The 12,582-nt window shown below is 35.6% G+C and overlaps 1 protein-coding gene across 3 annotated transcripts in view; it reads right to left on the reverse strand.

The window, feature by feature from the left end:
* Nucleotides 1–412: 412 nt before the first annotated feature.
* LOC139469745 (ubiquitin-conjugating enzyme E2-17 kDa) overlaps nucleotides 413–12,582 on the reverse strand; it is a 31,845-nt gene continuing 19,675 nt past the window's right edge. The window contains exon 6 of one of the 3 annotated variants that reach the window (XM_071252016.1): nucleotides 413–1,035. In XM_071252016.1, coding sequence (XP_071108117.1) covers nucleotides 896–1,035 — 140 coding nt within the window. In that variant the 3' untranslated portion in view covers nucleotides 413–895. Of the gene's footprint in view, nucleotides 1,036–5,536; nucleotides 6,107–9,632; nucleotides 11,992–12,582 lie in introns of those variants that run through there. The other 2 variants (XM_071252014.1, XM_071252015.1) reach the window with 2 other exon arrangements.

Here is a 12,582-nt window from a genome sequence, read left to right on the forward strand (position 1 = left end):
TAATACGAAGTTCAAACTCTATAGCCATAACCACACCTGAATCCAAACAACCAACTCATCATGCTATCTGCTCCCTAACATTTGATTTTTCTTAATAATTTGTTTCCTTTCTCTCTTGACTAGTCTTTCTGAGTGACAGTAATTACGTTCAACTTTGCAAGTCTGATTCTATCCTGTAGCATCAGATAGACCCAAAGTTGGCGCCATTGCCCTTTGAAATCTTGGATCAGAAGGGTTCCAGATGATAGTTAATAACTGTGCCAAAAGATACTGCAAATATATTTCTAAAATTAATGTCAAAAACATATAGAGTATGATCGGTGCGCAAAGAACACAGTAGAAACGCAGGTTAACAATTATGATAATTTTGACATGACACTGACTAATAATACACAAGAAATCAAAACAACAGGCCACCTGACGGATAATATAGGTTCTTCATCATAGCACTATAGCCTTGATCAATAGCACTTTCACTTGCCAGCAGAATTACTTAATACACATATAACATTAAATTTCGCGGGGATATTCACCTTTTTAGCCAGGAACAAACATGCTAATATTTCAAAGAAATGTAACATTGGTGTGATCATTTGTTTGCAAATTTAATTCAAAGTTGAAGCAAAGAATTTTTTCCATTATCACAAATACTATTGATAAATGGACACTATGAAACAAATGACCAATTAAATGGAAGAGTTCTCACCCAGAATAAGCCTCTCTGGGAAGGAGTGGGGTGAATATGTCATGACAAGGATATTCCCATTTTAGCTAACGTCCTAGAGAGGTTTACTCCAAACATTCACAATGCTACAAAATGTCCATGACTGATGACATTTTACTCCTACTGCAGATGCAGTCGTTTTGGTAATCGTGTCCTCTCCATAACCGCTTATCACATGGCATACTTCTTCGTCCATTCCCTTGCTGTTGAAACATACTTTCCAGGGTCTGATTTGAACATTCGTGCTATTTCTGGAACAAGTGGGTCATCTGGGTTCGGGTCACAGAGAAGGGAACAGATAGATAAAAGCACTGGAACGAAGAAAATAGGCTTTAGTGCTAAAGAAAAGTGTTGAAATGTGAGAACTTGCAATGATAAGTATTCATGTAAACTTACAAAAGAGCAATTCCCAAAAGATGAGGTGACTGAAAAGGCATTGGTTGTGAATTAAAGAAAGTTCATTTCGGCGACATTTTGTACAAGATTTTGTTTCCCGAGTCAAAAGCCATGGGAGAATGAACATAAGGGAGATGACTGTTTATATTGCCTGCCTGCTCCTTTTCGGATTAAGTTTGGAAAATGAAAATGACACTGCACTTCAGCTCATCGGAATGTATATAACAGCTTAAGAATCTACTTTGGGCAGTTGTCAGCATCAATGTCATTATATCAAAGATCGATTGTTTTTTTAAAAGGATGAAAATTCATCATCAAAATATTAATTTGCAAATACGGTAGTTGAGTGTCTAGAGCTGAGAGTGTACTTGCTGAAGTGTTTGCAATTAAGTCAATTCATTTGATTTGAATATGGGTAAAATGTTTAAAGCCTACTATTTGAATTGTTAATTATCAACTTAAAACCTTTCACTGGCAAGTTCCTACAAGTAATTATGTTGAAAAAACATACAAGCAGTTGCCCAGTTTTACACACGCAAAAAAATCAGAAAGGCATTCAGCAAACCTGACCACATAAATATACACTGAAGGTCAACCAGCTTCATCCAAAAAAGAAAAAAAGTTCAGCTTCAATGATCAAATTCATTCAAATAGCAGACAATGGTGATGCGCCAAGAGCAAATAATGAATAAAAGCCATGCAATTCCAGGAACAGTATCTCCAGAATAAAGAACACATTTCATTTCTTTAGACTTACCATTTCACTATGACCACGATATATCCCGAAGCACCCCGAACAGGAAAGTTCATAGATAAATCTCAATCATTTCTTGAAGTTCTTAAATGATTCTTATTTGATTCCCTAACATCCATACAGTTTGCGGGAGTTTGTCGAATCTGCGAGAAAGTTTTTCTTTGTCAAAATTTTTCATGGAAGGGTCCCCAAACTGTAATTTCATGGCTGTATCGTAATCAATTCGTAATTTATTCTAATGTTCAGTAACAGCTTCGTAATCAATTCTTTTGCATTCTTGGCTATTCTTAGCGATTAGTGGCTCCCAAAATGTCTTGTCCTCAACCCAAAAACACCCTGAAACAGCCACGAATGTCCCGAGTCAACTACGAATCATGTAAGAATTAAGTAAGAAGAACATACGGCATATTCTAACTCAGTCGTAGGTTATTCTTACAATTCGTGCATGATCCTTAGATGAATCTTGTAATTCGTACATGTTTCTTAACCCATTCCTGACATTCTTCTTATTTTTAAACCCAATTAGCCACAAAAGTTTGCATTATTGGCCGACTCATCATGAATTTTGAAAGTTTCTGATTTGGGCTGATTTGGGATATTCGTGGTCGTTGTGAAAGGGGCGCATTAGGACAATGGTCAACATTCCTATCAGAAACAAATGCTGAGTTCCAATGCACACTAAACAACTTAACTTTGTGACAAGTACATAATAGGTAAACTGTCTTTGTTACGTTACTCTTTTACCAAAAGTCAAACCTAATATTGCCTTTTATTCAGTTAATATTTACTATATGTGGAACAAATGTGTCAAAATAACTGCTGTGATTCCCTTTTCATTGGTTGTAATCGATTTTATTCAACAAACATTTTCACTGAATGTGCAATGCAATATTAACTTGCAAGATTTGAGCTACAGATAAATACAATGGCAGGTCACAAGTTTAAACAGTAGCACCAGTTCCATATGTCCATTTTATCACAGCAATATATATATATTCTCTATGAAGAACGCAAAGAACATGCTGGGACCTTCAACCCTTTTGGAATGAAATTGGAATTTGTCGGATATTTTCAAAGTTCAATGCCTTTGTTGTATAGGTATTGTTGACATGTTCAATTTTTCTTGACCAGTCTAAAACAATAAAGTGGTAATTAACATCAATATATTTCAGAAATGTAATGTGGCTAATAAGATTGACCAACTTTATTCTGTTTGTGTTGGTTGGTTATTGTAATTATTCATAAGTTGAAAAATCTACAAATTGAACTTGATCTGAACCTTTTGTGTCCAGAATGTGCTTTGTAATGTTTTTTCTCTGGATAACTTCACCTGTAGCTTCTCAGGACAGTCCAAATGACAGAATACTGGTTACCGTATTCAACGTAATAAGGGCCCAGGGTGCTCTCAAAATTAGAAATAGGGGGGGCTCTTATTAGAATATTATGTTGGTGAAAAAAAGTTGAAAGATATATTTCGTGGTTTATGGTGACAGCCTGAAATGTAAATGTATGACATATATTTTTCCAGAATTTAATTGCTCATAACTACATGTAAGGATGCATATAACACACGAGTTGTATTATACGCGAATAAATAAGTCTTGTGTACATTGATCAATCGGAAGGGGTGCAAATTAGGATTGTTTACTTGCCTATATGTCAGCAAATATCGCCGTGGGCGCTTATTACGTCGAAAACGGTATATTCATGTTTAAACTTAGATCAGGTTTCGGTGAACATATACAGACACTACAAAAAAGAATCATGAGGTGACACATTCCCCTTGTCTGGTTCAAATCAGAAATGGAGTTAGGCTACTTCTATCCCACTTTTGGTTAATGGCCATAGGATATCGTTAGTTCATTGGAGAAAAAAACAATGCAGTATATTTAAAATGCCAAATAAAGAGGCACTAGATTCCCACCAGACTGATCTATATGAAGAAAGTTGCAGCAAGAAATATTTATTGGGTTTGGTGTTCAGCTCTGGACATGTTGATCACTATATCCCCCCTATTTTTCAAACCTGGGGATATCTATGTACACCAAAGTCAGATTAGAAACACAGTGACTTGAGAGATGTCAAAGAAATGCTAGCAGAGTTAAAACCAGTTTCTATGAGCAACATTTTTACACCACTGCTAGTATCAGCTTTGAAGGATTTTTCAGAGATGTCAGATTTACAACAGACCGACTGACAACATGCCATGACATCAGCTCTCATGAACCTTCGGATCAGAGTTAAATTGACATCATATCCATCAGTATTATTTCTGTAGGATGACAAGAGACATTCAATAAACAACATCCAACTGAAAAGCTTCCAAACTTACTATCATATGACAAGTATTGAAAAAGACAAATGACTATTTCAAGTCCATATTCAGTAAAATGAGGGCTAATGTTGGGGAAATAAAGATTAGTATTTCAGATTACCTCCTATAGCTGCTGTGCTAGTAATTGACATAAAAACATTGGCCTTATCAGACAGTTTCCTCTCCAATCAAATTTGAAGCAATTTCAATACTGAAAAGCATTGTAGCTCCTATGATCATTACCTTCCAGTTATCAGATAAGATTTCATGCCTCCTGCCCATTCTGCACATATATTCAGCAGAGGTTCATGTTTGGTAAAGCGACAAAGTAGGATCAATATTGATTCAATTTAGCAAGTGAGTTTGTGGCGTGTGTTTGCTGGTACTATTATGATGATGACAAGATGAGATGTCCAGGGTTTAACCATACTCAAATGAGTGAGTATGGTTTTAGGCCGCTTTTAGCAATATTCCAGCAATATCACGGCGAGGGACACCAGAAATGGGCTTAACACATTGTACCCATGTCGGGAATAGAACCCAGGTCTTTGGCGTGACGAGCGAACGCTTTAACCACTAGGCTACCTGACCGCCCCTAACCATACTCAAAATCAGTAGAGTTACAGTTATAGCCCATTATTTCATTTAGAAGGATTCAAAATGTACATATTTAAATCCCACTACTCCAAGAATGCAGGAAGATCTGGTCACGATTCCTTGTGGGCTATCACTTTTACCATCAGGTAGATGGCAACACGGTACCAGAACATTTTTGCAGACTTGTGACAACCATGAAGTTCCATGTCAGAAGGATCAGGTATGGTTAAGGATCTACACACACATTATTGTTTCCAAACTAACAATGTGTATTATCCTGCAGAAATGGTAAGAAATCTACATGATCATTCCAAGAGCACTTCAACCTTAGAATGGACAGCTGGTGACTGTGACCTCAACTACAGGAGATGTTGTTTTTATTTTAAAATGAGGACGAGTATTAACTGATTTTTTTTTATCTTATTCTGACTATAACCATTCTTGAGAAATGTAAAATAAATACCAATGGAATTCAAATGCAATATGAAGAGACGAGGTATGCAGTTTAAAGAACATATTGTCTGTGTACAGTAAAGGCGACCATTACAATTACAGTAGAGTGCATATTAGATGATGAAACTAAATATTGATCATACATGGTTACACAATAACGGTACCTAATAGAATGGACAGTATCCATACTGACACCGATGGAGAGAAGCAGTGGCTTATTCCCCTTGCTTGTGACAGTATGCAAGGCTTCCTGTCAAGATCACTGTTATTTCCCAGCAAAAAATTCCCCAACTCTCAATTAATCAAATAAGTTTAATCACAATAGTTTTTAATTCACACAAAGATAAAACATACAATAAATTACAGTCTCAAACAGCCTAACACTTGGTCATATTGAATAATACAAATGTTTTAAGTGATTTAAAGTGTTAGAGAACTTTTCCAATCCTCTTAATTTGAACAGTGACATGTTACTGAAAGGTACAATACCAAAACAGGCCATTGCATGTAGAAATTTAGTATGTCTGAAGTTATACATTATCAGGCCACTTTAAACAGACCATCTGTGGCATTTGTTATCCTCTATCAGAACTAATGCACAGAACAGTTCTGTTTGCGACAATGTCAATAAGGCCTGTGACATAAGAAGATTTACTTCGATCACAGTCTGTTTCAAACAGCTGTGCTCTGCAATTCAGGGATATGATCTTCCTCCGACAGCGAGGAATTCACATTGCATACTTCCTTGTCCATTCCTTTGCTAAATCGTTATATTTGGATTTGTCCGTTTTGAACATTCGCGCTATATCAGGAACAAGTGGGTCATCTGGATTCGGGTCACAGAGAAGGGAACAGATTGATAAAAGGACTGGAAAAAAAGAAAAGAAAATACTTCAGTGGTAGAATGCAGTAAATTTGCCTAAGCATAGAAAACACTCAACAACGAGTTTCATAGTCATTGCCACACAGTACTTGAAGGCAGCCAGACTAAGCTGCATGGAACTGTTTTAAACAGGTATTCATTCCAACACCAGACAAATGTGAAATAACGGAACAGGACACACCAGACACACAAGTTACTTTCCTTGATTAATGTATCCATAATTGTTAATTTGACATTCCCTATATCATGGTATATTGTTGAGTATCAAGTTAAATCTATGGAATGATGAAGTCAAAATTTATCACTAAACTAATTCAACAGGGCTCGATTTAACTATATACAACATGCACCAGTGTAATCTATTATTGGTTGGTTTGTTGTTTTACGCTGCACTCAGCAGTATTCCAGCTATATGACGGCGTAATCTTTTATTGAAAAATGCAACCTTATATTTGTCAACATGCACCAAGTGCATGTAATTTTTAAAAATTTTTTTTACATTTGTGTCTGACTGACCCTTACTTGTGCGATCTTTGAACACAATCAATATCTCTATGCTTTATTAAGCAAACTACATCACTAATCCCTGTGTTAAGTGTAATTCATGACACGTGACACAGTCATCAGAGATCCGAGACTTGACCTATTTAGACCAGTTTATGCATCTATGTTTCAAATTTGATAAATTTATGGGACCAGGGTGCAACCTGGTTTTGTCTGGTGCAACTATGTTGTCATGGCAAAATGCATCTGGGGCTAGTTACATCAAGTTCCTTAAATAGAGCCCTGACTACTGGAAGCGACCACTCTTGAGAAGTCTAGTGTCAACATCATTCCCTGAAACTGCATTCTCCCTGTAGTAAAACCTAATGATAATCATCTCTGCATCAAGTTACATAATAATAATAATAATAATAATAATAATAACAACAATAATTTATAATAATAATAATAATACCAAGATCACTTCTCCATGAAAGTAAACAAGTGGTTTCCTTTATATCTGGTAATCAGGGAGATGTGTAGTTTTAAGTGGGGATGAAATAGTACCGAGCTCTCAAATGGTTACAGCACATAAAGGATTTAATGTAGTATGTGAGTTGTTTTTTACTTCTTGGAATAAATGATTTCTAACTGTCACTTAGCCGTCTGCATAGTTTCAATCTGCCTAATATGCTAATATGCTTCCTTTCATATTATTCACTTAACGATGTGTCCGACATAAAAAATACCTTTAGCATATCAATAACTTCACATAAAACTTATAGACCTGTGAAGACCCAGGGTAGAATAGGTCTTCTGCAACCCATGCTTGCTGTACAAGGCGACAATGCTTGTTGTAAGAGGCGAATACTGGAACGAGTGATCAGGCTCACTGACTTGGTAAACGCATGTCATCGGTCCCAATTGCGTGGATCGATGCTCATGATTTAAATTTCTCTTACTCAATTTTCCCTTAATGTCTGCAGTTAATACAAATAAGAAATCATTAAAAAAAAATAATAATAAATAAAAATAAAATAAAAAAAATAATTAAAAAATAAATATTTTTCATATTTTAGTCTTATGTATTATCTTGACCACAGACCCTTTGGTCTGAGAACACTAGCTGTAAAACAAATACTTAAACAAAAGAAAAGATGGCCTTTTCAAAACTCTTCAAAAAAGGAAAATATTGTCCACCATGTCAGGGGGTAAGAGAGAATAGAATTCACCCAGTGTGTTCCAGGCATTACATTTGATGAACTGTCACATGGATGTACACTAACAACTCAGGTTATTCTGTGACAAATGCTTTCGAGTCAACTAACCCGAACGTGGCATTGTTTTCAGTAGATTTTAGTTTTATATCTTACTAGACCAGGAGAAATTAATAAGTTTACTAGACTTACATACTGGTTAAACACGAGTCCAGCATCCATTTCTACGGGGACTTTTACACATACAATTCCTAATTACACTAGAATAAATATCCCTGCACCCAAAGGGTGCAACATAAAAAACAAATTTTTAATACATTTTTGTTAAGTACCCCGACTATTGATTTTAATTCAAAATTAATTTTTATCAATCTATGTCAAAATCGGAAGTGAACACATTTTCGCAATTGGCATACATTAATCCTTTATTGTAGCTTCGAAAGCCATTAGTCCGCATCAGTAATGATAGTCTTAGCTATATGTTCCGAATGACTGCTGCAATTTAATGGATGTTTTGATTGGCTGGAATAATAACTTCTGTGAATGATAGTTATCTCCCTTACATCACTCGGCCCAATCAGCTTTAATCTTTCATTTCACGATCTCGTTTCCCATGTCACTCATTTTTCATGGCATATAAAAAAAAAAGTAGACGAAGAGGCCACATTTATTAAATTTTGAACTGAAGTGTTAATCTTCTGTGTTAACAATGAAAATTATAAAGTAATTTATAAAGTAATTTACAATTGACATTTTTTGGTTTTGAAGTTATTTTTTTGCTGAGAAAGTGCTGATGTCCTGTGTTGAGCTAACAATTTTCTTGAACATGACCGTTAAAAGAACTGAAGAAAGTACGAATTCTGTAACTCTGACTGGAAGAATGAACTCTCTTTAAAAAGTCAATAAATAACATGTGAAAAGTGAAAACGTCACATGTGAATACCTAAAGTGACACTCAAAAGTCTAATTCCTGACGAACAGTATTCTCTAAGTTTTCTGTCTTTACTTCAAATTTATTTGTTTCCCCTGGTTTCATCAAATTTTCCCAATTCTTAGAAAGGTAGGGATCATTGGGCCCCTACTTTTCCAGTTTCAGTAATGAACACTGAGAATCATCGGATATTTTACTTCTCATACCAAGTCAGTTACAAAATACAAAATGCTGGGATAATAACAAATCCCCCATGTTACGATGTTGATATAAATGTATTATATGTAAAGATTTGTGAGAAAATATTGAATGTTATTTGTTTTCAGATGTACAAGAAATCAACCATGACATGCTTTAGCAGCCAGCTGATGTTGTAAAATAAACTAAGAAGATAAACAGACCCTGAAAAACATCTTGCTTCTATCCCACATAATGAAAGATATCAATTGTGTAAGTTAGGAAGGCCACATAACTCTAAAGAGAACAGTTACTTCCATATGATCAGAATCCAAAATACATATTCATGACCCAAAACAGCAAAGCTAGAGGTGGGTTATCAGTAGCAACACAGCGGAACCAGAAATGAGTCGTCACCAAAGACTTAAATAATCTGTACCATTTTATTGTTTAGTTCATATTTCCAACATCAAACTTCCAAGGAAGGTTGGTTGGTTGGTTAACACCGCACACAGCAATATTCCAGCTATATGACAGCGGTCTGTAAATAATCGAATCTGGACCAGACAATCCAATGATTGGTATCATTAGCATCGATACTCGCAATGTGGGATCGATGACATGCATCAACTCAGTCAGCAAGCCTGACCACCCGAACCCTTCAGTCGCCTTTTATGACAAGCATAGTCACGTTTTACGGCAAGCATGGATTGCTAAGGATAATCTACCCCGGATCTTCACTGGTCTATTTCTTGAAGGAAGAACTGTGAATGTAATTTTACTTTTATTAACGACATGGGAATACATACTCTTCAAATTCATGATTCTTATTATTTAGTTAAAGCAAATGCAGATATGAGTTGAGAAAATGGCAAATGAACGGTCATAGCAATGAATTCATGGATGAACCTGTGATCTCTTGTGATTTAATTATCTTAAACTCGCCATGTCAAAACACAACCTTCTTCAAGTAGTTCAGTTAGCTAACATGAATAGTCATTATCTAAGTCATTAGCTTAGTATAAATATATGTAACCATGGTAACCTCTCAAATGTCACAGAACAAAGTAAACATCTGAAAAACAAGAGTCACGTCAGAACATAAGGAAATAGATAAAGTGATGTTTACTGGCTGGACTACTGCACTGAATGTTAACACAACAGCTTTAAATTTGAACCTTTTGAAGAGGAGTTCAGCATTGTAGGGACATTATTTGCAATATAAAGTATTGTTTATGGGTTTTCGCGCGTATGTCATGTGATGCAGCATTGATGCAATGTAAATTCCTATGGGAGTATGTTCGAGAACAAACACATTCTTAACACATGCCGGTCTATAAAATATCTTAGTTCTTAGATCTGTCAACAGGAATGAAGCTCCCCTTGCACTTTACATATCAATTAAATAAAGAAGGGGAGCAAATATCAGACTCACATAGCAATCCACACACACAAGAAGGCTGCACTACAACAAATGCAGCAAGTATGTTCAAAAGTTATCTGAGAAGCAAGTGTTGCATTATCACCTCCGTGACCCTTTAAAACAGGGCCCACAATGTTTATCAAACCTTCCATACTTTAACACAGACATACGGAAGATGTCGATATGGACCTTCTGTAAAACTTCGTGGCCCAGGTGTTCAAGGTTCAAACATTTAGTTGAGTATCATATTCGAAAATCAATATTTTGTCAATTTATGCAATGACATAAACTTTGCTTAGTGTTTCAGTTTCTATTTGGTTTCCTTTTTATATAAACACATTCACTCAGAGCTGTTGGTGTACAATCTTTTTCTCAACGTTATTTATTTTTCCTTGAAAAGATCGCTGTTTGTCTTCAAATCAAAACCGATGAACCCAGAAATATTTCTTTCAGCTTTATTGAAACACCAAGGGTACAAATTCTTTATGGCAGATTTACCCAGTGTGGAGATGGCAGAAAATTACCACGACAATACAGAGAGGCAAATCATAACATCACAGTTAAAGCTGCAGACACTTTTCAGTAATATTGACAATAAATATCTGTATTGACACCATCTGTTCGTGAAAACACACCATTCCAAACACCAACTTTGGTATTTTGAGTTGAGAGTAAATAAATATGAAACAGAAAATATATGTACTCCAAACATTATCTTTCAAGTCTTTTTAGTCTTAGAAACATTCCTACCACAGAATAAGCTCAATAACAGTAATTTTTCCCCTTATATTTTGAAGAGGCAGACTAAAGTTGCCAGGATGAGGGAAGCAAAATATTTTGTTCACCAAAGCGCTGATTTATTAATTTCCTAATAGTTCTTGAAAAGGAATACTTTTACAAATACAAGCAATAAGGTTCTCAAAACAAGATTATTTTCAATCCAACACAGAATCTATTTTCTCACGGTTTTAATTCAGTCATCTTTGGATCTAAATTACAGCATGCTAAAAGGTAAAACAAAATAACTTAAGTTTGGTTCTGAAAAGCCTCACTGGACAGATTGATGTGGGAGCCAATGGGACCCATTACCCTTAGTCTTGTTGATCCCCAAAGTGAGTCCCCTTAACTAAACTAATGGCTCAAATATATCAACTATGAATCAAACAATTGAGAAGATATTCCAACTTGGCCATTTGATCTTACATAACCAAAAAAAACATGATCAAGAGTACAGCAACTATCTTAAAAGCTTCCAGGTTCCGGTTCAGTTAGTGTGACTAAAATGTCACTTACTCAGCCTGGCCTGGGGGTGAAGTTTGAGTGGTAAGAAACATAAATTCCCTTTTGAATTAAAGCACTCCTTCTTTAGACAAACCATGCGTACAGGCCATGAGCTACAAGTTTAAACCCCACCAACTGGTATATATATGTTAAATGGCAACTTATAAGAAAAAATCTGTCAAGAAAATAGTTCTGCTCTCTCCTCAGACATGTAACAATTAGGTTGCATATTTTTGGGTCCAATCCGTTGCAAGTTTATTATATTTTTTCTTGTCTGTTTTGTACAAGCGAGCTATTTCAGGAACTAGTGGATCATCTGGGTTCGGATCGGTCAGAAGTGAAGTGATTGATAAAAGCACTGGAATAAAGAAAGTCATTTTCAATAGAAAAACAACAGTGGTACATAGATGAGCAACAGGCAGGGGTGAGGAGAACAGTCTGCACCTGTGGCAATAAGCCCCCCAAATCTAGTTTTTAATAAAGTACCAAGGCCTTAGTTAACTTTTTTTTGACAGGGGGGCAAATAAGATAATTCATTTCTTATTCAAGTTAACTTTCACAAGGAAAAATGTTTTCTATAAAACGTCCAAGTTCTGATGTCGATGTCGAGTTATTATAATTGCAGGTTTTACTATATATCTTCAAAATAATGATGACCATAACCTGGACTATGCGGTACCACTTTTGTGTGTTATCGGATACTTTTTTTGCATGGAACAATTAGAAAAATCACTGTTAAGGTTTCAAGCGATCTTGCTACTTCCATCCCAGAAACAATGTTATCATTTAATCGTCAAACTACAACAAATACTACTTTTAACAAGTCAAAATATTGCATTTATGATATATGCATCAATTTTCTGTCAACACAGGTTCGTTTCAAGGTGTCAATAGCGGTAATATGATTGTGGTTGCTGTAAATATCGGTGAGTTGGTAAAGCAGACCTTA

Source organism: Haliotis cracherodii, unplaced genomic scaffold (genome assembly GCF_022045235.1).
Source record: "Haliotis cracherodii isolate W230 unplaced genomic scaffold, xgHalCrac1.p SCAF_2, whole genome shotgun sequence".
Lineage (NCBI taxonomy): Eukaryota > Metazoa > Mollusca > Gastropoda > Lepetellida > Haliotidae > Haliotis > Haliotis cracherodii.